The 24,945-nt window shown below is 48.8% G+C and overlaps 1 protein-coding gene and 1 long non-coding RNA gene across 7 annotated transcripts in view; both read left to right on the forward strand.

The window, feature by feature from the left end:
* Positions 1-2,491: 2,491 nt before the first annotated feature.
* Positions 2,492-13,628, forward strand: LOC125415880 (uncharacterized). Its single transcript, XR_007236710.3, has 4 exons — positions 2,492-2,541; positions 6,904-7,086; positions 7,465-7,538; positions 12,936-13,628. It is a non-coding gene; the product is annotated as an uncharacterized LOC125415880 (long non-coding RNA).
* Positions 13,629-13,953: 325 nt separating this feature from the next.
* The window catches only part of Syt12 (synaptotagmin 12), a 31,932-nt gene continuing 20,940 nt past the window's right edge, over positions 13,954-24,945 (forward strand). For 2 of the 6 annotated variants that reach the window (XR_015738392.1, XM_087908227.1), the window contains exons 1-2: positions 13,954-14,547; positions 22,500-22,556. Coding sequence is in view for 2 of the 6 variants with exons in the window: in XM_087908227.1 (XP_087764353.1) it covers positions 13,956-14,547; positions 22,500-22,556 (649 nt within the window). In the remaining 4 variants the exon portion in view is untranslated. The remainder of the gene's footprint in view (positions 14,548-22,499; positions 22,557-24,945) is intronic. The other 4 variants (XR_015738393.1, XM_048458231.3, XM_048458232.3 and 1 more) reach the window with 4 other exon arrangements.

Raw genomic sequence — 24,945 nt, forward strand, 5'->3', positions numbered from 1 at the left:
GAAGATCATCCATCAGGCCTGTTGGTACAAAAGACCGTTCAGACAGATGGCAGTGTCCCAGGAGAGTCTGAAAAGGCCCTACATAGTGGAGGAAAACACTGACCCAATCCTCAGGGACTGTGACAGTCAGGTCCTAACAGACTGAGTAGAACAAGGTGCTGTCCAGGTTGAAGAACCTAATGCAGCCCAAGCATAGGGGCACATGCCTACAGTCCCAGCACTTGGAAGGCCAAGGTAGGAGGATCAAGAGTTCAAAGCCAGTCTGGACTACACAGTAAGATCCTGTTTCCTCCAAAACAACAGAAACTAAAATACAGAACCCAAAGTGAGGAGGCAGCCAGAGAGCAACCTTCAGGGACAAGTTTGGTGCTATGCAATCTCTGTTCCACCCTGACAGTCCAGGCAAGCCCCAGCTCTGGATGCTCTCTGGATATGGATTCAGCCTGCTACAGAATGAAAACATTGGTGGGGAGGGGCATGCACAGATCCACAGAACCCACACAAAAACTAGGCCACCTGCCAGTCACCCCAGCACTCAGGAGGCAGAGGCAGATGGACCTCTGTGAGCTAGAGGCCAGCCTAATCTACATAACAAATTCCAGGCCACTCAGGACTATACAGTGAGACATTATCTCAAAAACAAAAACAAAAACAAAACAAACAACCAAGAAAGAGAAAGGGGGGGAGAAAGGGTGAATCAGTGCCCTCAAAAGGGAAAGAGACACAGAGAGGCAGAAAGGTTCATGGTTGTATTCCAGGAATTTGGTTGGAGTAATGACCCTTTTCCCTTTCCTTCAGTTCCTGGGTACCAGTTATTTTCAGACTAGCCAATTAAACTAAGACCGTTAGGTCTGACTTCAGTCGATGAGGAAAGGACACAGCCACTGTCTGAATTAGAACAAAAACCAAATGAACTTCCTGTCTTTGTGTGTTCACTCTTCCCAAGCAGACTCTCACCACCAAACGTACAGTTTGCCCTGCCAGCACTTCAGCTAGAGTGGTGGTCTCTTTCTTTGTGACCCTGCACTTACTTCTGAAAAGGAAAAAAAGAAAAGAATACCACCCTGGATGTTGGAATGTAAGGCATTAGAGTCAAGGGGGGAGGCCTTTTGTCCTGTGACAGGATGTGAGTCAGGGTAATTACAGCCGGCCATCGGCCATCAGGTCTCCAGCTAGGAAAGCAGGAAGAGATAAGATAAACAGAAAGCCCCCAGACAACCCCCTCCTTGGCATTTAGGTGAAAGGTCAAGAATTTGCCACTCAGCGCGCTCTTAGCCTTATTTGAATTGACCAATGGAATGAATCCCCGTAACCACGCTTTTCGCTTCTGTACCCGCGCTTTTGCTCTCCTATAAGAACCCCTCACCCCAACCTGGAGGCACGCAAGTCTTCCGAGAGACCTTGTCGCCCCAGGTACCTGTGTATTCGAATAAACCTCTTGCTGTTTGCATCCGTAAGTGTGGTTTCGTCTGATTCGTGGGTTCGGGGCCTCTCTCGAAAGGAAGACATCCCTCAGGGGTCTTTCACTTCTAATAAAACCCAGAAGGTGTTCGATGCCCTGGCACTGGTGTTACAGATGATTGTATTGTGAGCTGCCATGTGGGTCCTGAGAATCAAACCTGGGTCCTATAGAGTCAGTGCTCTCCAGCTCTGTTTGGGCATCTTAGAGTGGGCTGCAGACAGAAAAGGGGAAACTGTGTGATACTTAGGCGCGTGATAGTCTCTGACCTATGACCCTGTTCTTCAAGACTATCTGGTGGGGTTTTTGTTGTTGTTGTTGTTTGTTTGTTTGTTTTGGTTTGGTTTTGGTTTTGATAAGCCTACTCTGTGGGTCCAGTTAGCTTTAACTGGAATTCTGGAACTCGTTCAGGGCTAAGGATGACTTCTCAGAGGTAGAGGAAGTTGCCAGTGACCAGACAGACATTAGCAGACTTTGAAGGTCATTAAATCATAATAATAGAATCCCTCATAATCAGCGGCTTGTTAACCAGGACCTGCAAGTGCAGGGTTTTGATTCCTGGAGAAAAGACTGAAGTCTGAATCTTGTCCCTAGCCGTGGGTGGACATGTGACTTTCTAACTATCCAAAAGACCGTGATATTACTATAGCAGGAGACTTTCTGTGAAGAATAAAGACATACTTTTGGGTGGGTGGATCTCTGTGTGTTTGAGGCCAGCCTAGTCTACAAGAGCTAGTTCCAGGACAGGCTTCAAAGCTACAGAGAAACCATGTCTCGAAAAATGAAACAAAACAAAACAAACAAACAAACAAAAGACATACTTTTGGCTCCTCCCTAAGTTGAATTTACTCAAATGGGCCTGTCAATCATATGATCAGGTGGTGTGGGAGAATTGTCTGTATTCTGTCATTCATATTTTAATAAAACGCTGATTGGCCAGGCAGGCAGTATAGGCGGGAAAGCCAAACAGGAAGTAGGGGTGGAGCAAAGAGACTGGGAGTATTCTGGGACACAGGAAGCTCTTTCTCCACTCCTGCGCAGACCACTGAAGAGGCAGCATGTAACTTGCCCAGCTGAGAAAGGTACGGAGCCATTATGTGCTAACATAGATAAGGATGGTGGGGTGACATAAGTTATTAGAGCTAAGGGCCAATCAGTTTATAACCTTATGAAGTCCTGTGTGTGATTTTCTTTGGGCTTGCCCGGCTTTGGGGTACTGGGCAGGACAGAAACCTCAACAAGCCAACCCTCATGTTACAATCAGGAAAGCTGTCTGTCCCAAAACGTTTGGTATTAGTTGGGCAGTGGTAGTGCACATCTTTAAGTAGTGGCAGTGCACTTGGGAGGCAGGAACAGGTGGACCTCTGTGACTTTGAGGCCAGCCTAGTCTACAGAGTGAGTTCCAGGACAGCCAAGGCTACACAAAGAAGCCCTGTCTTGAAAAACAAACAAACAAAAAGGAGTGTTTTTCTCTAGAGCAACAACCCCTCTGATCATTGCCTGCTCCCAGCCTGGAGAGCACTTTGTGTTATCCTGTAACAAACTCTGCCTGGCTTCTCTGCAGCAGGCTCTGTGTCTCATCTGAATTCATTCCACAGAATTAGCAGGGACTAGGTTCCTGCAGGCCACAGCAGAGTCCCAGGAAATTAATGAGCTGGGTGTAAAAGAGGAACAAGAAATAGGGGGTATACTGCCACATGGCATAAAAAGTGACAGACTGGGCAGAGTGGTGGCGCACGCCTTTAATCCCAGCAGGCAGATCTCTGTGAGTTCAAGGCCAGCCTGGTCTACAGAGTGAGTGCCAGGACAGGCTCCAAAGCTACACAAAGAAACCCTGTCTCCAAAAACCAAAAAGAGAGACAGGCTGAAGCCGAGACCTGGGCTTGTTAAGAGGCAGATGTGGTCCTGTAGGTAAGAGATGGAAAGGAACCCAGCAAGAAGTCAAGACACACTGCACTATGATCCTAAAGAAGCCACCCCCAAGACAAGCCAGTACCCTCTCCTATAAAGTTCTATGGAACCTCAGATCCACCGCCCTCAGAGAGGTCACGGTTCGGTGGGGCTCCCTGCCCAGTGCTCCCTTCAAACTCCTCCAGGTTTTCTATTTTTGCAGAGTTCTCAGTTCCTGAGTGGGAGGCGGTAATAAGAGAGTGGGAGAGGAAATACTGCGTCTCTATGAAAAGACTGGGTCTCGATGGAGGGCTTTTTCCTTCCCAATCCTCAGTGAGAGGCGGGGGGCACTTCCTCCTCCATCCAGAAGAAGTACTGCACTCGCTGCATTTTTTAAAGAAAACATTTATTTAGTCAGGGGGTGGCTGGGGTGGGTGTTCATATGCCATGATGTATGCATGGAAGTCGGAGGACAACGTTTGGGAGTCAGTTCTCTCTTCCGTGAGGATTCCAGGGATCAAAGCCAGGGCATCAGGCTTGGCAGCAAACTGCCTGCCCCGTGGGCCTTCTCAAATGTCCCTCACTGCACCTTTTCATGCTCTTAGCTGCTCTCCGGGTCTGCTGGCTCACCAGCTTGTTACTGATGATTACTGTTATTACTGGTTTGAATCCCACCTCTGCCATCTGCCGTGCTTGTTCTTGGCCATACTTCCTAAGCTCTCTGTGCTTCTAATGTGTAAATAGGGGCTGTTCAAGGAAACCTGGTCATGGAGACGCTGGGAGGATTAAATGAGTCAGAACTCGGCCTGGCACATAAGAATTTTGTGTGTGGGTGTGTGGGTGTGCAGGTTCTTGAGTTTGTGTGTGTGTGAGAGTGTCTCACTACGTGATTCAGGCTGGCCTGGAACTCACTATGTAATGAATGGCCTTGAAGTCAGAGATCTGCCTGCTTCTGCCTCCTGAGTGCTGGGATTAAAGGTTTATGTCACCGTGTCTAGCTCTGGTTTTAAAATACTGACCAAGCTACTGCTAGATGATGGCCAAAAGCACCTAGAGATGAGTAAGACATGACGTCAGCTCTTCAAACACCCAGGATCCAGTAGGAGTAGCCCAGGATGAATCATTCCAGAATAGACTGCGTGTGACTGTGCTAGTGGGTGGGTACCAGCTCCGCAGGAGGAGGGGAAATCTGCTTGTCACCGCTGTCATGGAAGCTTCACAGGACGGGGCTTCTCTGCACTGTCCTGGCTGTCCGGCAACTCACTCTGTAGACCGGACTGGCCTTGAACTCAGAGATTCACTTACCTTTGCTGGCATTAAAAGCATGTGCCACCATACATGAGGTGCTGAAGGATGGAGAAGAGTGTGAGCCCTCTGGGGAAAAGCAGGCCAAGGAAATCTCAAGTAGAAGGAACTACGCTGAGCAGAGTGTGGAGATAGAGAAGGGTTCAGTGTCTAGGGAGCAGTGAGTGGGGCATTCCGGCTGCAGCTTCTAATGTGTGGCCTGAGCGACGGGGACGCTGAGGAGCTGAGAGACAGGCGAGAAGGAATGTAGCAGAGCTATTTACCCAGGCGTTCTTGACTTACCCAGACATTTAGAGAACATGCTTTGCTATCTTCCAGGCTAGAAAAAGAAATCACAGAATCCTAGAAATGACCGTCAGAAGGACTCTTCCATATATATGTGTGTATCGATGCAAAATTTGTATATGCACACATGTATGTGTATGCTTGTGTGTGCAGGTACATGTATGTACACCTGTGTGTGTATGAGTAGGAGGGTCAGGGACCAGCCTCAGCTGTTACTCCTTAGGTGAGTCTTCCATCTTGGTTTTATTATTTTTTTAGATTTATTTTTAAATTATGTGTAAATGTATGTATGTGTAGGAATGTACATATAAGTGCAAGCGTCTGTGAAAGCCAGAAAAGGTGGCTGGGTCACCTGGAGCTGGACTTAAAGAAATTGTGAGTCACTCAACAAAGTGGGTGCTGGGAATCAAATTCCGGTCCTCTGGAGGCTGGAGACGCAGCCATGTTCTTTTTTTTTTTTATTTTTGAGACAGGGTTTCTCTGCAGTTTTTGGTGCCTGTCCTGGAACTAGCTCTTGTAGACCAGGCTGGCCTCGAACTCACAGAGATCCGCCTGCCTCTGCCTCCCGAGTGCTGAGATTAAAGACGTGCGCCACCACCACCCAGCCTCGCAGCCATATTCTTAACCACCAGGCTAGCTCTCCAGCTTCCCACTTTGGTGAGCGAGTCTCTCACTGGCCTGATGTTCACTAGCTGGATCAGGCTGACTGGCCAGCTAGTCTCTAGGATCTGCCTGTCTCCACTCCCCTGGTGCAAGCATTACAAGTATTGCTAGTATTAATTACCACACTTAGCCTTCTTCTGGGAATCTAATTCAGGTTGCACGCTTGCATGGCGAGCGCGCTACCCACTGAGCTGCCTCCCAGGCCCCCTTTCTCTCCTCCTCCCTGGGAACACCTGTGCTGACTCTATTCCAATCCCCGCTCATGGGGAAAGGAGGCAGCATAACTTCTGGAGTGGTCACCTAACCCAACTCCAGGTTCCAGCTCTGATGTGCAGGACAGGCTGGAACCCAGAGGTGAACAGTGTGCAGACAGGGTGTCAGGATTGAGCTGGGGGTGTGCAGTAGCTGAATCTCATTGCCCTGATCTCAGATCTGGTCTCCTGATCTCAGCCATAAGCTCATACCCTTCTGTCTCGCCAGGCTTCTTTTGGCTCAGTGCTAACTGGTTGACCAGACACCCTGCAGATGACACCTGTCACAATTTGGGGAAATTTCCTAAATGTCACCATTTTCATCTGCTTTCTGTTGCTTACTGTAAATTAAAGGCCATATTGAGAACAAAACAGGGCAGGATCTGAAGCCAGGATTGTGGACTCCAACAGTTCCAGGGTCAGAGTTACACACTTACCTGGAAACAGCTCGTCCCTGAGTATTTTGATAGTGATGTGAAATAATGAGCTAGGAAATCTTACACAGAGGCAAACACTATTTACATTTCATTATTGTTTGTTTTGGTTTGAGATGGAACCGCCTATAGGTCAAGCTGGCCTTGAACTCCTGATGCTCTTGCCTCTAGTAGCTGGGATTACAAGTGTACCACCACACTCTGGTGTGGGAAGTCCTTCTGTATATGTGTTGCTTTTATTGGTTAATGAGTAAAGACTCTGTTTCGGCCAGTGACTTAGCAGAGTAGAGTTGGGTGGGAAAACTAAACAGAATGCTGGGAGAAAAAAAAGGCAAAGTCGTGAGATACTATGTAGCCACCAGAGGGGAAAGACATGAGCTGCCAGATAGAACCTTGCCCGCAGGCCGTGAACCTTGTGGTAAAATACAAATTAATGGAAATGGGTTAATTCTAGATGTAAGAGCTAGCTAGCAATATGCTTGAGCTATTGGTCAAACAATATTGCAAAATATAGTTTCTGTGTGATTATTTTGGGAGTCTGGGCAGCCCAGAAAACAAACAAGAGGCCTCCGCCAACAACACTCTACTCCTAAATTTTATTATTATTGTTTCAAAGGGAATGTGAAGAGAAGGAATAGTGGCTCCTACCGGCTGAGACGTGCCAAGCCCTTCAATTCACCTCTTTTCTGTGAAAGGTCCAACAACTTCCTTTGCATTCAATAGATGAAGGCATTGCCAGGGCAGGGAACCCATTTCCTGGTGTGGAATCAAGTTCATGTTTGCCTGCATGACCTGAGAGGTAAACTTGAAAACTATAAAGCTGGGTTATCAAGGGCTATAGGGAAGACAAATGATCCCAGGAGCCAAGGCAGGATCTGGAAAATGGCCAGTTTACTGGAGTATTGACCTTGGAGCCCACATACCAGTCTTGTCCCCAGAGCTTGGTAGCATGGGTTTGGCCAGTCTTTCTTCTCTGTAGGTCAACCCCACACAACAGCTCCATGGGTCTGACAAGGAGCCCTTTGGGCCTTTTCAACTGTGTTGCCCCTACTTTTCCTGGGACTGGCAACAGGGTCTAAGGAGCCTGATCCAACACACATCCAGCTTACAACCTGGACTCTTTTGTTAATATTACATTTTATTTATTTAACTTGTGTGATTGTGTTTATGTATATAGACATGCGTATGCCAAATTAAATGTATGGAGGTCAGAAGATAACTCTTTGGGGATTCGCTCTGTTCTTCCACAAGGTGAGCTTGGGATGAAACACAGTGATCTGGGTCTGTCACCCAGTCCACAGCCTGGATTCCTTTTCCTTGTTGTTTATGAATTTCTGAGACAGGGTTTCTCTGTGCAGCCCTGGCTGTCCTGGAACTCACTCTGTAGACCAAGCTGGCCTTGAACTCAGAGATCTGCCTGTGTCTGCCTGTTGAGTGACGGGATTAAAGACGTGCACCACCACCACCCAGTCACAACCTGGGCTCTTAAGGTACTTGGGACCTTCTTTTGTGAAGGAATTTCCAAAAGGCCAGAGGTGATTCACATCTCTAAGGTCACTGTGGTCTGAGCACTTGATGAAGAGCTTGCAGGGGGCTTACACACAGTCATGGACCAAACAGAGTGTGGACCCTCAAGGCAGAGTGCCCTCTGGGAGCAACCTCTGTGTTATGCTAAAAATAAAATGCATTGCTTCCCTGAGGGGCGCAGCGGTAGAAATGCTGCAGCGGCAGTGAGCTGCTGGCTTGAGACCCTGTGGCGGGTGAGAAACAGAGACCTGGATAAGCACTCCATGCAGAGTGAGGTTGGATATTTATTTAGTGGGTTATGGAAGGGAAAGGGGAGAGGGGGTAAGGGGAGAAAGGGGAAGAGCAGAAAGAGAAAGAGAAACGGGGGTGGGGGGACACAGCAGCAGCTACCTCTTTGGGAGAGAGACAGAAAGGAAGAGAGCTCAGGCCTAGAGCTGAAGGAAGATTTGCCTGCCTCAGTGGTGGGCAGGGAGGAAGTGGGCGGGACTTGTCTCTTAAAGGGACAGGACAGACCATTACACTCTGTGCCTGGCAGTGGGAGAGATGTTCCTAGGCCCTGGGTGAGAGCTTGGTCCTGAGTGTCTCAGGTCCTCAGTGCCCCCACTAGTGAGACCTATGTCCTACTACCCATTCCTTCTCGTTGTCCACTCCAGGGTCCAAGTCACACCCCTCTCTCCTCTAGACTTCATTCATTTAACAAGCATTCATTGTGAACCTAGTCCATGCTCGGTGCTCTCTCAGATAGCAGGATCTGTCCCAACCTCTACCAGGAAGATCATCAAAGTCTGTCTGAGCACAGAACTGAGCACTCGGACTCTAGCTAGGAGTAGAGGACACACCTGTAATCCCAGTATCAGGAGTTCAAGGACAGCCCCAGATACTGGAGACCTGGTCTCAAAAAAAAAAAAAAAAAAAAAAAAAGCCTGGCAGTGGTGGAGCACTCAGGAGGCAGAGTAGAGGCAGGTGGATCTCTGTGAGTTTGAAGCCAGCCTGGTCTACAGAGCAAGTTCTAGGACAGGCTCCACAGCTACACAGAGAGACCCTGTCTCAAAAAAACAAAATTAGAAAAAAAACAAAAACAGAAAGGAGTCGAGTGTGGCCTTTAATACTGCAAAGGCAGGCAGGTCTCTGTGAGTTTGAGACCAGACTGGTCTATATAGTGACTCTGAAAACAAACCAAAACTGGACTGAGAAGTCAATGAGCTGAAACACTTTGCAGAGAGGTGAGCAAAATGCTAGAGTCTTGAGGTGGAAAATAGCTTGGCAGGGTGTCAAGAGCAGAAGGTTTGGGAAGTGGGAACTTGGTAGGTGAGAGGAATGGTGGCATGATGGGTGAGAAAGGCCAGCAGGAGCATCTCACCAGGGTCTATGGACCACAGAAGGAGCCTGACTGTTTCCAGGGCAACACTGTGGCTACACCAGGTTGGAGCATATCACACATGCAGAGAAGTGTATGGTGCCGTGGGACTTCACATGGGGAATACATGTGGGAGACAGGCACTGAGACCCAAGCTAGGAATAGCACCCTAGAATCCTCTGTCTTAGTCCACCAACGCATAAGAGAAATGTAAGTCAGTTCTGAGTAGTGTCACATGGCTGCAATCCCAGAAGGCCGAAGCAGGAGAATCAAGAGTTAAAGTCCAGCCTGAGTGTGATGCTGTCCTAACAAAAAGGAGGGGGCCAGAGAGCTGGTTTACTTGCCGCCAAACCCAATGACCTGAGTTTGAACTGTAGACGTTCCACAGGAGGAAGAGGGAACTGACTCCCAAATGTTGTTCTCTGACCTTCATATGCAAGCTGCGGCACCCGTACACATAAACACACAAGCAAATAAAATGCACTTTTCATTTCTTTCTTCTTCTCTCTCTCTCTTTTTTCTTTTTTGTGACAGATTTTCTCTGTGTAATAGCTCTGGCTGTCCTGGAACTCACTTTGTAGACCAGGCTGGCCTTGTATTTCCTATTTTTAAATGTTTGTTTTTATTTTTAATTTATATGTATGCCAGGCATGGTGGTAGATGCCTTTAGTTCTGACACTTGAGAGACAGAGACACAAGGATCTCTGTGAGTTTGAAGGCAACCTGATCTACATAGTGAGTTCCAGGCCAGTCAGCGATATAGTAAGAGCCTTTGTCTAAATCAGTGGTTCTCAATCTACAGGTCGTTACTCCTCTGGGAGCCCAGGAGTCACATGACAGATGTCCTGCATATCAGATATTTACATTATGATTCATAACAAAAGTACAGTTAAGAAGTAACAACGAAAATAATTTTACAGTTGGGGTCAGCACAGCATGTGCACGAGGAACTGTGTGAAAGTTTGCGGCATCAGGAAGGTTGAGAACTACTTCTCTAAATAAATGAATAAATAGATAAATATGATAAAAGACAAAAGGAAGAGAAAGAGGAAAAGTAGCTTTGTGGGGTTTTTGTTCATAATTTTAAAAACTCAGAGATTGGGGGCTGGGGAGATGACTCCAATCTCTGGTTAAGAGCACTGGCTGCTATTCCAGAGGACCCAGGTTCAATACCCAGCACTCACATGGCAGTTCACAACTGTTTCTAATTCCTGTTCCAGGGAATCCAATATCCTCACACAGACGTACATGAAGACAAAATACCAATGCACATGAAATAAAAATTTTAAAAAACTTAAAAATCAAAATTGGATGGCACCATTGATTTTGTCTCTGGTGAGGGCCTCCTAAGCCACATCATAGCAAGTGCTGTCATGGTGTGGGACAAAGAGATTACAGGGCAAGATAGAAAGCTCAAGAGACCAAGCAGGACCTTGCTATCTTATAATCTTTTCAAGAGACCTGTCTTAGTTAGGGTTTCTATTGCTATGAAGAGACCATGACCACAGCAACTCTTGTAAAGGAAAACATTTAATTGGGCTGGCTTACAGTTTCAGATACTTAGTCCACTTTCATCATGATGGACATGGCGCATGCAGGCAGTCATGGTGCTGGAAAAGAAGCTGAGAGTCCTACATCTTGATCTCCAGGCAGCAAAAAGAGACTATGTGCCACACTGGGTATAGCTTGAGCATATAAGACCTCAATGCCTGTCCTCACAGTGACACACTTCTTCCAACAACCCTATAACCACTCCAATAAGGCCACACCTCCTAATGTGTCATTCCCTGAGCCTATGGGGGTCATTTTCTTTCAAACCACTACAATAACTAAACAGGCTTTCCTGGGAAACACTTGAATCCCTTCTAAGGACAGTATCTCCATGTAGCAGCCTGTCTATAGTATGGGCTATGTGCTACTGTACAGTTCACAAGTCAGGAAGGGGCTGGAGATTAAAACACACACACACACACACACACACACACACAGAGCCAAGAATACTCACTTTATTGTGGTCCAGGGCAGCTTATATAGGGTCTCTTTGACTAATGGCCATGCCCTAACTCTCGGGTGCAAGCCCACCAGAAACCACTCCCCTGCCATCAGGAATTCCTGAGTGTCTTGTTCTCAGAGCAGCTGTAAAACAGGTAGTTTGCTCAGAGCAGCTGCAAGCATAGGAAAACAAGTTGTTTACTCTGGCAGGCGGGGTAGGGGATCACAGGAAGTTCAAGGTCTGGGGGTCCACAGTACCCAACACCCCCAGTCATCTAACAGCCCCCTATTGTTGGAGTCTGCTAGTTTGTTTCCCAGCTACCCTGACTCAAAATAATCACACAGAAACTGTATTGTTTGCAATACTGTTTGGCCAATAGCTTAAGTGTATTTCTAGCTAGCTCTTATATTCTAAACTAATCCATCTCCATTAACCTGTGCACCACCATGATGTCATGACCTACGGGAAGAGTTCCCAGCTGGCTGCTCGCATCTTTCTTCTCTGGTGGCTACCTGGCTTCTCTCTGACTTCGCCTTCTTTCTCCCAGCATTCTAGTTTAGTTTTCCCGGTTAGCTCTATTCTGCTAAGCCACTGACAAAAGCAACTTTATTTATTAACCAATAAAAACAACACATATAAAGAAGGACTGCCCACACCAGCCCCCTTCTAGGTCACAGCTCTTAAATATCCTACTGCCTCTTGATATTCACACACTGGAGGCCGAGCTCCATCACATGACTTTGGGGAAGCACACTCAAGCCATAGCCAAACCCTTACAGCCTCCTCGAATTTCTTTACATCACCCATCCCATGGGAACTATCGTCCCAGCCTCTAAAAGCAAAGAATAGTTTTGCTGTTTGTGAACGTCCTATAAATGGACTCTAACAGTCATGTGTTCTTTGGTGTCTGGCCTGCTACAAAGTTTTGTTTGTGCAATCCCTCATCATCCACTGGTGGAGCAATTTGTTCGTTTCTTTTCTTTGCGACACAGTACACAGTAGTGTCATGGTGTGACACTATTGCAGTGCCTTTGCACACGCAGCTGTTGGTGAGCTTTTGTGGTCCAGTTTGGAGTTTCTGTCAACATTCTTGTCTTATTTCTTGGAGCACGTGTGGACTTGTGTGTGGTTAGTAAAGGTTTCTAAACGAGATTTCATTTCAAGGTCGTCTCGGTTGGTGTAGCAGCGTCCTCGGAGCTATCCTGGAAGTGAACCTGCAGGTAGTTTATCTTCAGCTCCTCCAACAGAAGCTCTTAAAGTCGGCCTAAATCCCCAGGCCCTCCAAGGCAGTAGCCTAGTCCTTTGCCAGGCCTTCATGTGAGAACCAGAGTTCAGTTCCCAGCATTCACCTGGTGTAGCTCATGACTACCTGCAACTCCAGTCCCAAGGGGCCTGTTACCCTTTTCTGGCCTCCTGAACACCTGCTTACATGTGATACATATACATACATCCATCCACACACAAAGAATAATTTTTAAAATTGAAAAGATGATGGTCAGTGGTGGCCTACGACTTTAATCTCAGCACTCGGGAGGCAGAGGTAGGCGAATCTCTGTGAGTTCGAGGCCAGCCTGGTCTACAAGAGCTAGTGCCAGGACAGGCACCAAAGCTACAGAGAAGCTCTATCTCGAAAAAACAAACAAACAAATAAATAAATAAATAAATTGAAAAGAAAAAGGGTTCAGTCTTACCAAAGCAGCCATGAAGATTAGTTAAATGGGAAATGGCACCAAACGTCCAAAGCCCATAATGTTCTTTCTTTTTCTTTTAGGTCCTAAAAATGAAGGTGGCCCTATAGGTGAGGGTGGACCAAGTTTGTCTACCTGCTCTCCATAAAGACACATAGTCTGAACCTCTACAAGTCAGTACCCACACACAGCTCTCAGACAACCGAACCTTCCCATACTGGCTCTCCCTGAGATTATCAGCTTCTCTACTATACCCCAGACCCTGAGGCCTAGTCAGTGCCTTTCCAGCCCGCTGTTCCGATTACTGTGTCTGGAACACTTGTTCCTCCCGCTCTTCCCTGCCATGCGCACCACCCAGCCCCTCCTAATACTCGACCCAGCTCCCTGCCAGACTGCGCAGGCAGTGAAAGGACCTGTCCCTTGTTCCCGGAAGATGGAAGATCGCCCACGCCTGGAGCTGTGCCGAGAGCCTGGGTGAGGGCGTCATAAATACCTCCTGAATGATTCATTCATTCCTCTGGAAGAGAAAGTATGACCCTTAAGAGATTAAAAATAGCTGGGCGGTGGTGGCGCATGTCTTTAATCCCAGCACTTGGGATGCAGAGGCAGGCTGATTTCTGGGAGTTCGAAGTCAGCCTGGTCTATAAGAGCTAGTACCAGGACAGGCTCTAAAGCTACAGAGAAACCCTGTCTCGAAAAACGGAAAAAAGAAAAAAAAATAAAAGGTTCAAAATAAAGGTTTTGAGTCAGGTGTGATGGCATGCGCCTTTAATCCCAGCACTTGGCAGGCAGAGGCAGGCAGCTGATCTGCATAGTAAATCCCAGGGTAGCCAGGGATATATAGAGAGATCATATCTCAAAAAGAAAGATCAGAGAGAGAGAGAGAGAGAGAGAGAGAGAGAGAGAGAGAGAGGGGATGACTTTGAAAGTCACAAAGATTCAGGTTCAAGTTCTGACTCTGACATTTGGCCCTGTGACCTTGGTATCCACCCTGGGCCTTAAAAAAAAAAAAAAAGAAAAAAGTGGCCACGGATGAGGTCATTGCAAAGTTTACAAGAGATGATCTCGGTAAGAGACCTGGAGCCTAGAATTACAACTCAATCATGGAAGGGAGTATCAGCCATTCGGAGAAAGGGGAACAACTACTAGCTGAGCTGTTCGCTGGTCTGCTTTCTTGTGGCTACCTTGAGTCCATTTTACAGATAAAGAAACTGAGGCCTAGAAGGGAAGCAGGGACACCCCTGGTGGGCGCATGGCTCCCCACCACACGTCCACGGGCCCACGATTGTGAGGTTGGGGTTGGCCACCCCCCCAGGACCCAACCGCGCTTGGGGATCTCCGACTCAGATTCTCACTGCCCCGCTCCGCTCCCTGGAGTAGAGAGAGCGCTCGTCACTTTAAATTCAAGAAGGAGCGGGCGGGCGGGCAGGCGGGCGAGCGCGAGGGAGCGCGCGGCGGGCTCCTGGGAGCGTGCCCGGACTGCGGCGCTGCTCCATTCGGCCGCCGGGCCCCGCGGAGCCCCCGATCCGTGCAGCGAGGCTCCGGCGCGAGGCAGGTGCCTGCGACACTGCAGGGGTGGCGTAGCGGCTGGCAGTCCGGCTCCTGTGCTAGCCTACGGCGGGAGGCCGGCACTGGAGCAGCAGAGCAGAGGCAGAGACGGGAGTCGGACCCGCGGCCCCAACGGAGGAACCCGGGGTGAGTACGCACCCCGGCCTACCCCCAGAGAGCGACAGGCACAGATGCCCTGGGCACGGACGGACGCACGCAGTCCCTCTTCTTGCGCCCGGCATCCAGGGCCCCTCACACTCCGTGCGTCTGCACCCCCGCACCGCTCTGGCACAGCAACGCGGGACACAGAGCACGCCGGGCGCCCTTCCCCGGCCCAGCCACTCCGTGCACTGCGCATCGCCTGGTGCCGGCTCGCCCGGCCCCCGTGTGCACACACGCGGTTCACCCCGCTGTTTACACGCCTCCCCTGAGCCCGCACAACATACACACCCCTCACTTTCACACTCGGCACCCTGGATATCCTAACTGCCTGTGCCCTGGCCTTACATCCTTCTGGGAGGGGGGTCCCTGGTCAGGCCCCCCAACTTCCAGTCCCCGGATATGCTGAGGAGTGTGAGAATCTGCAGGAACTGTCAACATCGCAGGGGGCGCGTCGCATTTATCTCTCGGAGGCCTGGGAAGGAAGGCTGCGGGAAGAGCCTAAGGGGACCTTTAGCTTCTTCGAGGCTATCTGTAGACTGGGGCTGAACATGGATGGGGGCAGCAAACGGCACTGTGGGTGAAGGGGCCCTGAGCCTCTCTCTTTGGTGGCCAAGGTGCTGCTAAGTGACTGGGTCTCCCCTTACAGTCGGTGAGTCCCCTTACAGTCGGTAGGGAAGAACCTGGGAAACTTGCACCTGGGAAACCCGTTGTGCTGGGTTTAAAGAGCCGCAGGAGCAGCGGTCCCTCTGATTAGACAGGAGGGAAGGAAATCTGAGGTTCCACAAGGGAAGGAGACCCACCTAGGTCTTAACACAGCCTGCCCAAAGCGCAGGCCTTTAATCCCAGCACTCGGGAGGCAGAGGCAGACTGGTCTCTGTTAGTTCGAGGTCAGCCTGGTCTACAAGATCGAGTTCCAGGACAGGCTCCAAAGCTACAGAGAAACCCTGTCTCAAAAAAACAAACAAAAAAAAAAACCCTCACAGCCCACCCAGTAAGGCCAGGAGATGAACAATCATCCCCCAGCCCCCACCCCACCCCTGTCTCCCATCCTCACGGTGTAATCAGAAATCTTTCTCAAGCAGCCCTGAAGAGTGGGCACTCCCAGCCTAGAGTCTAATCCTGGCCTCAACCTACTAAATGCTTGTTAATGACCCTGGGCAAGTCACTTCTCACACTTGGCAAAGCTGGAGGGGGCTTCAGCTGCTGGGCCACCCCTCCCCCCGTTTTCAGGGCTGCAGACAAGGCCTTGGTAGATGCTGGCACACAGTAGGTGCCCAGTGTCAGCTGCCACCCACCCCCAGCCAGTCTGTACTGTGGTTTCTGCGGGTGTCTGGGGATGGCACCAGGATGTGGTTATCTCAGAAAGTGTTGTGGAGGAGGCATGCACTTGCGCACTTGCAAAGGTTTTCAAACCTAAAGGTCCTGCAAGAAACTCACAACCCAGTAGACTGAGGCGCCCCATAAGGCCCCTCCCCTCCTTCTTATTACCTGCTGGTAGAGATAAAGGGAACCACCACCCTGCTGGTCATGTTTTGAGGACACTGAGCAAGGAGGTGAAGTGCAGAAAAGGGGCTCAGCTCAGGTCCCAGATTCTACACACAGAATTCCTGGAAAGCCATTTCTCTGACAAGCTCAGGAGGGAGCCCCTGCCATGGTCAGGTTCCAGCATAGTAGGATATTGGTGCTTCCCAACCATCCCATGGTCTGCAAGGCCTGGTCAGCAGGCAGCATGGTGGCCCAGTGCCTAGGCCCAGAGCCATTCTTCATATGGAGCCAGAGTTGCTACACTGGGATGTATGTGACCCTCCTCTTCCTCATCTATGAAACAGGGATCCAGTAATTTATTCAGTCACCAGATCTGGTGGGCACCAATTATGCACTAGACTTGGTTAGTTAAGCACTCGGCACACGGTGTTGTGCAGGCAGTATTGGGGAGGGTACTGTTAAGCAGAACTGTGAAGCGGGGGCTGTTCTCAATGAACACTGCTCCCTGCAGTGGATGCTGGGACTGACTGTAGGCTGGGTAGGAAGGGGTGCTCAAGGAGAAAGATGCATAGTCTTAGCTCAGCTGAGGGCCTGGAGCAACCCCAGCTGGCCCCTGCTGCCCATCAGAAGTTCCAGCTCTGGCCACTGGCTGCCCTGGCCTTCAAATGCCTTGTCAGCATCCAAGCCCTAGCCAAAGCTGCAACCTCTGGGTTGCCAATAGAAACCCACTGATGTGGCCTGCAGTGAGATAGAGCTAAGGGTCTCTCGGGTTGTGACTAAAGCCATTAAGAAGGGCACTTGCTGCAGAGCAGACCTGGGGTGTGTGCAGCTCCCTATGCAAGGGCTGGGCCGTGGTGGACCCATTTACTACCTTCTTTGAGTATAACGAGATTTGCCCAGAGTATTTGGGGACATGGGGAAGGAGGTTCTGGATAGGGGGCTATGGCTGCTGAAACAGAAGCCCTAGACACAGGTGCCCACTCTGCTGAGCTCGTTTCAAGTTTAGCTTTTGAATAAGGATACTTCTGGCAGGTTGCAGGTTCTGTAAGTGAATGGAGGAGTGGGAGGGGCCGGGTCTGAACCCAGGAGCATGAGACTGTACATATCACCATTGTCAGAGCCCCTGTCATCATGGGGCAGGGGGTGCAGCACAGACCCACTGGACTTTACCACTGTTCTAAGGAAGTAGGAATGCCTCTTCCCTTCCCTGTCCCTCCCTCTCTCCCAGCACCAGGGACAGAACCCAGACCCTCACACATACTAGACAAGCACTCTACCGCTGACCTATACACTTAGCACCCCCTCCTTTTCCTGTCTGAATTTCATTTTTAAATGAAAATTTCTCAGTTAAACAAACAAACAAACAAACATTTTGAAGTTGGGTGGTGGTGCTGCATGCCTTTAATCCCAGCACTCTAGAGGCAGAGACAGGGTGGTTTCTGAGTTCGAGGCCAGCCTGGTCTATAGGGTGAGTTCCAAGACAAGCAGAGTTATATAGCGAAAACCTGTCTTGAAAAACATTTGTATATATATTGGGTTGGGGAGATAGCTCAGTTAGTAAAATGTCTGCTAAGTACGAATAAAGAGTCTAATCTCCAGCACCTACATCCTAAGCCAGCACTGGGGAGGCAGAGGTGGGCAGTTCATAGGACTGACTTGCTAGACAGCCTAGCCTAATCCTCAAGTCCCAAGCCAGCAAGAGACCTTGTCTCAAAAAAAAAAAAAAAGGTTAGATAGCTCCCAAAGAAAGAAACTCTGACCTCCATACCTATGCACACATATAGTCCCGTCACACACAATCATGTACACACACACACAATAGAATTTAAGGGCTGGAGAAATGGCTCAGAGTCTAAGAGCTACTCTTCTAGAGGACCTGGGTTCAATTTGCAGCACCCACATGATGGCTCACAACTGCCCATAACTCCAGTTTCAGGGAATCTGAAGCCCCCTTCTGGCTTCTGCAGGTACCAGGCACACACACAGTACACAGGCATGCGCAAAAGCGAAACAGTGCATACACACACACACACACACACAGCATACAATTCACTTTAATTTAAACAAACCAAACACATGAGCAGACCGGCAGTTCTGCCCCATGATTGTTCTGCACAGACTGGGAGCCAGGGGGCTTTTTCTGTACTTTGGCCAGGCCAGTAACCACAGCAGCTATTTGCCACGCCATCTCATTCTTTGCTGGTCATGACTGAACTCTGATCTTCCTGCCTCTACCTCTTGAGTGCTAGGACTACCAGTGTATAATACCACACCCAGTTTTATTCAGTGCTGGAGAGCCAAACCCAGGTCTTCTTTCATGCTAAGTAAGCACTCTTCCAACAGATCTATATTCCAAGGCCAGTCTTGAGCCCCTTTTATAGATGGTACTACTGAAGAGAGAGAGAGAGAGAGAGAGAGAGAGAGAGAGAGAGAGAGAGAGACTAAGAAAATCACCTAAAGCCATGAGCCAGTGAAGGGGCTAATGTGAAATCTAGAGCTGACCTGGGGTTTAGGCTGATCCCCTGCAAGATCTTGCGGATCTTCCTGTTTCTTCCTCTCTCTACTTAGGCAGCTATGCCCTGACTTCAAGCCCATTGTAGCAGGGTGCAGCTGGAAGCTCTGTCTGGGAATGCTCTGAGCAGTCATTTATACCTTCCCAGGTACCACAGTTCCCATGACAAAATAAGGGAAGTAGATATTAAGATTGTGGAACCTGGGCTGGACAGCATTGGTTGACCCCTAGCCCCAACATACACACACATGCCAAAGCCAGAGACTTGATGCCCTCTGAGGTTCTGCTGGTACCACACATGCTGTAGCATGTGCCATGCTTGCTTAGTCTTTCCTTTTGTTGCCAGCCTGTGGCAGATATGCAGCTAAGGCATTATCAGTATCGCAGCCAGGCTGGGGCAGACTGGAATGTGTGTCTTCATACACTGCGTTTACTATGTCCAAAGTCACTTCTGCGGGGCTAGGACAGCCCCAGACTTGCACAGCAAGCCCTGTAACCTACAGTTCTTAGACAACTGTGTCTCTCTTCAGTAAGACACAGGGATTAGGAGCTCAGAGCCAGGCAGCCTTGGTTGAATATTTCTTAGCTATGTGGCACATTAACTCCACAGCACTCTGGTAACAGAGCAGACATGATTCTAGTGTGCATTTCAATGCCTTGCTAAGAGGGTTAAATGAGGTCATATATGCATAGATGTTTAGAACTGTGCTTGGTGCTTAGATATGCCCAGGGAGGTTGGCTGTTATCATTATCTCAAGCCTGGGGCTCACTCGAGTCAAGATGGGTGAAACCTTTTGTCTTAGCACTGCCTCCCATCACCATGACAACTCTTATCTCATTAACTTGAGAGCAACATCAGGAAACCAGAAGCCAGCTACAAAACCACATCTGCCCTGCATCACAAGGCCACATACCCTAGACCAACTTGTGTGCAGGACCAACTTCTTGACTCCAAAGCAAAGGCAGGAGATTAACCCCCCCACACCAAAAAAAAAAAAAAAAGATGCCTAAAGTCTCAGCTTCACCTCTCACTGAACCCTGATCTCAGAGAAAGCCTACAGAATGCTTGGAAGGGTTGGTGAGCCAAAGCCCAGTGTGCCTGAATGCGTGTGTGAATTGATTACACTTAAAAGTAAACAAGCTAGCCAAGCAGTGGTGGTACACACCTTTAGTTCTAGCACTCAGGAGGCAGAGACAGGTGGATCTCTGTGAGTTCAAGACCAGTCTAGTCTACAGAATGAGTTCCAGAACGGGCTCCAAAGCTACAGAGAAACCTTGTCTCGGAAAACAAAACAAAACAAAACAAAAACAAAGACAAAGGGGGCTGGAGAGATGGGTCAGTTAAGAGCACTGACTGCTCTCCCAGAAGACCCAGGTTCAATTTCCAGCACCCATATGACAGCTCACAACTGTCTGTAACTATGGTTCCAGGGGACCCAACATTTTCACACAGACAAAACACCAATGCACAATTAATAAATATTAAAAAAAAAGTCAACAAGCTAGGCATGTGGGCATGTGCTTGTAGTCCCAGCTTGCCCACATGCTAAACAGGGCACCCACAGAGCCTAGCAGGTCAAGTCAACCAGTGTGTCATAATGAGACCCTGTCTCAAAATTAATGCGTACTAGGGATGTAGTTATGCCTGTGTCCCAGGACCCCCAAACAAGACCACCACAGAGCCGGTATCTGATACAAACACACTTGGGTCTTCAGTACAAGTATTGAGTACAAGTTAGCTAACTTGGACTGTAATCCAATACACCGCCACAGTGGGTAGGGGAGAACAACCTCGAGGCTTCAGGGTAAGGGGATTTTAAAGGGGAAGCCCCAGGGTAGGGTGGCACAAGCTTTGCCGTGTCAGGACTGGGTAAAAGTATACAACTTTTGAATTCATTGGTTGGAATGTACAGGAATTTCAAAACAGTGGTTAATCAGATACCTACAAGGGCGTTTGAACCAAGCAGATGTTGTTTGGACACCCTGGTGGGTCACTTTGACCAAGGCAGGCAGTTTCTTGGGAATATTTATGACTTTGCTGGGCTGCATTCCTGTCTAAAATGGACTCCTTTCTCAAAATGGAGTTTGTTCTGCTCCTTCAGTAGCTCAGTGGTAGAATGCTTGCCTGGTATGGTTGAAGTCCTGGGTTCAGTTCCTAACATCAAATAAAACTGAGCATAGTGGCCCACATGTGTAACCCCAGAACTCACGGGGAGGCAGAAGGATTGGAAGTTTAAGTTCATTGTCAGTGACATATGGAGCTTGAGCCGGGCCTAGCATGGGAGACTGTCTCAACAAAAAGTTAGTAAAGGTTTTAATTCTTAGTGGGTGTAATTCTGTCAGTTACGAGGTAGAGGCAGGAGGGTCAGAAGTTCCAGGTAATCCTTGGCTACGTAGTGAGCTGGAAGCCACACTAGACTACAGAGTGAGACTCTGTCTCAAAAACAAAACAAACAAACAAAGCAAGAGGCTGGTGAGATGGCTCACGGGTAAAGGTGCTTGCTGTGGAGCCTGAAGACCTGAATTCAGTCCCTGGAGCCCACACTGTGGAAACAGAAAACTGATTCCAGCAGGTTGTCCTCTGATCTCCACACGTGTGCACAGACACACTAACTAACTAATTAAATAAACAAAATAAATAAGCAAAATGTGATTAAAAATTAAATTTTTTTCAAACAATATTTTTTGGCCTTTCTTTAAAAAAAAGTTTTGAGATTTATTTTATTCTTTTATGTGTATGAGTGTTTTGCCTGTATGTGAGTGTATACACCAAATGCATGCCTGGTGCCCATGAAAGTCAAAAGAGGGCATTGGATCCCCGGGGACTGTAAGAAGGTTGTAAGCTGCCAAGTGAGTGCTGAGGCTAAGACCCAGGTTCTCTGGAAGAGTAGCCAGTGTTCTTCGCCCTTGAGCCACCTCTCCAGCCCCTGTCTGGCTTGTCTTTAAAGAGATACAGTTTCTGTTGTTATGATGAAGGCCACGACTAACGACTAAAGCTACTTGGGCAGGAAAGGGTTTATTTGACTCACACATGTGAGTCACCATCCACTGGGGGAAGCCAAGGCAGGAGCTTCAGCGGGGAAGGAACCTTGAGGCTGGAGCAGATGCGGAGACCACAGAGAAATGCTGCTGACTGGCTTGCTCCTGCTCTGCCTTGGCTTACGTCTGCTAAACCAGGACCACCAGCCCAGAGATGGCACCGCACACAATGGCCTGGGCCCTCCCACAACAACCATTGATTAAGAAAATTCTCTCTCACCTGTCTCACAGCCCAATCTTATGTATGTACTTTCTCAATCAAGGCTCCCTTCTCTCAGATGACTGTAGCTTATGTCGAGTTGACATAAAACGAAGCCTTCACAAGATGGAAGGTCCCACTATTCCTAATTAGAATTCCTGCTGGAAAGGGAGACAGGTGCCCTGAGCCAAGCAAGCCTTCTTTGGTTTTGACCTCACCCTCACTTACCTTGCCTGGGTGGGGAGGTGAAGGGGTAGAGAGAAGGGGGTGTGGGGAGGGTAGGGAGGTGGGAGGACATCAGGGGTATCCAGTGCTTATGAAAACAGTTTAATCAGGAAGCCACTGAAGAGAACTCTTAAAAATTGTGATGGGGAGACAGGCAGTGGTGGCACATGCCTTTAATCCCAGCACTGGGAGACAGAGGCAGCAAATCTCTGTGAGTTCGAGGCCAGCCTGGTCTACAAGAGCTAGTTCCAGGACAGGCTTCAAAGCTACAGAGAAACCCTGTTTTGAAAAACCAAGAAGAAAAAAGAAAAAGGAGAGGAGGAGGAAGGACACAGGATGGGGAAGCAGAGTAGCAATCGTTTTGGCCGAGTTCTCTTGAGCAGCTGCATATGACCTCAAGCGACAGGCGCACTGAAGTCACCCAGTTAGGATGCGGTGCTCCGAACCCTGCTCATGGCTGACTCTTTTCCCTTTTAGTCCCGGTCATCTCAGGGGACAGCATGGCCGTGGATGTGACAGAATATCATCTGAGCGGTGAGTCCCCCAGACAAGACCTCCAAGGACCACAGCCTCAGGCAGCTGCACCAAGCCTGGGATGGGAAGGGTCAGTGGGATGGGAAGGGCAGCCTTCTTCCTTAGGCCACACAGCCCTGGGGACAGCGTCCTGAGACCCACTTGCGGGTTCTTTCCATTTCTTTGGTTTGGTTTGTGTGTTTTTGTTACTGGTGTTTTGTTTGTTTCTTAGACATGATCTCATGAAGCCCAAGATGGCTTCAGAAACAATTGTTTTGCATTTTGTGTGTGTGTGTGTGTGCATGTATGAATATGTGTGGGCATACATAGGAGGTATGTCTGTGCACATGTGTGTACATGTGGTAGCCACCACTGGCCACCGTTGATGTCCAGAATCATCTTTCAGTAGTCTTCCACCTTATTCATTGAGGCAAGCTGTCTTTCAGTGAAATCCAGAACCTGCTTATTTGGCTAGTCTCAGTAGCCAGCTTGCTCGGGAGAATCCCTGTCTCTGATTTCCAAGGCTGGAATTACAGGCGTTTGTCACGCCCACCACACCACCATTTATATGTGTTCTGGGGCTCCAAACTCTCAGCCTCACACTTGAACAAGCGCTTTGAGCACTGAGCTCTCTCCCCAGTCCTGAACCCCTCAATTCTCTATGTAGCCAAGGATGAACTTGAACTCATGATCTGCCTGCTTCTACTCACTAAGTCTTGGGATTACAGACACGTGCCATCACACCTAGAAACATGTCTGTTAAAAAGATTCCCTTTGTCTGAGACAGAGGTTCCCCGTGAGACCCTTGTTGTACCAGTCCCTGGGGATAAGCCTGTGACACAGAATCCATTCGTCTGGGGCCCTCCCGGAATTTGTCCATGTTAGACAATGTTGTACTTACTCAGGTCAAGGACAACAAGAGTCCGGGACTCACCCTTGCCCTTCTCCAGTTCTGGGAGATGACCTCGATACTCTTTCATACTCCCACGGTCCTGCTACCAAGTGCTGTCATGGCTGATACACGACTGCCATCTTTCTTCCAGATGTCCGCCTCCCTATTCACAGCAATAGGAGTGAGCCTTAGTGAGCAAGGGGACAGTAACAGGTCAGAATGTGACCCCAGATTTCCTAACCTCCTAGTCCAGCATTCCCTATCACACCAGTGCAGGCCCCACTGGCCCAGGGCTGGACTTCAAGGGAGGCAACGACAGCCTTTCTCAGGCCCTAACCAGAGAGCCTCACTTGTCACCTGCCATCCCACTGGTCTTCACACAGAGAACACGTGTGGCCTTTGGCAATGTCACAGCTCTCCCAGCTCCAGACTTTGTAGTGCACTCCTTGGATCTGACTGTCTGACATACTCTGTCTGGCTGAGACCTTGTGTCTCAGGTGGAAACCTACAGAGTGCAGATCCAGAGCCAGACAATCGGAAGATTCTCCTCTGTCCTCAGCTTCCTCATCTGAAATGGGACAGCATGGCTCTCAGGACTCAAGGGGCCAATGGGAAGAGCTTAAGCAAATCCTGGCAAGTAAGGTCAGTGCACAGTAAGAGAGCTATTGTTGGCCAGGTGTGTGTGTATGTCTTTTGTTTTTGGGGTTTTTTTGTTTTGTTTTGTTTTTTGTTTTTGAGACAGGGTTTTTTTTTTTTTTAACAGCCTTAGCTGTCCTGTAACTCACTCTGTAGCCCAGGCTGGCTTCGAACTCACAGAGATCTGCCTGCCTCTGCCTCCTGAGTGCTGGGATTAAAGTTTAGGCTGTGTGTAATGGTGCACGCCTTTAATCTACATACTCCAGAGACAGAGTCAGGTGGGTCAATGTGTGTTCTAGGCAAGCCTTGTCTACATAATGGGTTCCAGCACAGCCAGATCTATAAAGTGATCCTGCCTCAAAAAAAAAAAAAAAAAAAGCTGTTAAGAGTCCCTCTCCTTCCTTTAGGCTTCACTTACTGTCCCTCCTGGTATTCCACAGAATCTATCAATTTAATGGGCATTCATTACCATTCCCTGCCAACCAGCACTGAAAATTTAGTCCCCTAGAGCCTCTCATGCAAGGGTGCCTGACTCTGCTGTGCCCCTGGATGTGCTTGGGACTGTGGACCTCTCTCTGGAATTCTGCACAGTCCCCCTCCTGCCTGACCTGATGTGGCCTAGCTGGCCAGTTACTTTCCATCTCAACCCCAGTTTGCAGACTCCGAGGACATTCCAGGATCTTGTCATGTCTGGGCCTGGGACCCTCTAGATGTTTTGGCTGTGATTTCAGTCAAATTTGCCTCCCAAATTCTATTATATCACAGGGAAAGTCTAGAATAAGTAGGAGGCTCGTGCTTACAGTTCCTTCGAGTCTCTGTAAACTGAAGATGAACTCCTGATCCTGTGTCTCCATTTCCCAAGTGCTGGGATTCCTCACACCT

Source organism: Myodes glareolus, chromosome 7, assembly GCF_982192425.1.
Source record: "Myodes glareolus chromosome 7, mMyoGla1.1, whole genome shotgun sequence".
Taxonomy (NCBI): domain Eukaryota; kingdom Metazoa; phylum Chordata; class Mammalia; order Rodentia; family Cricetidae; genus Myodes; species Myodes glareolus.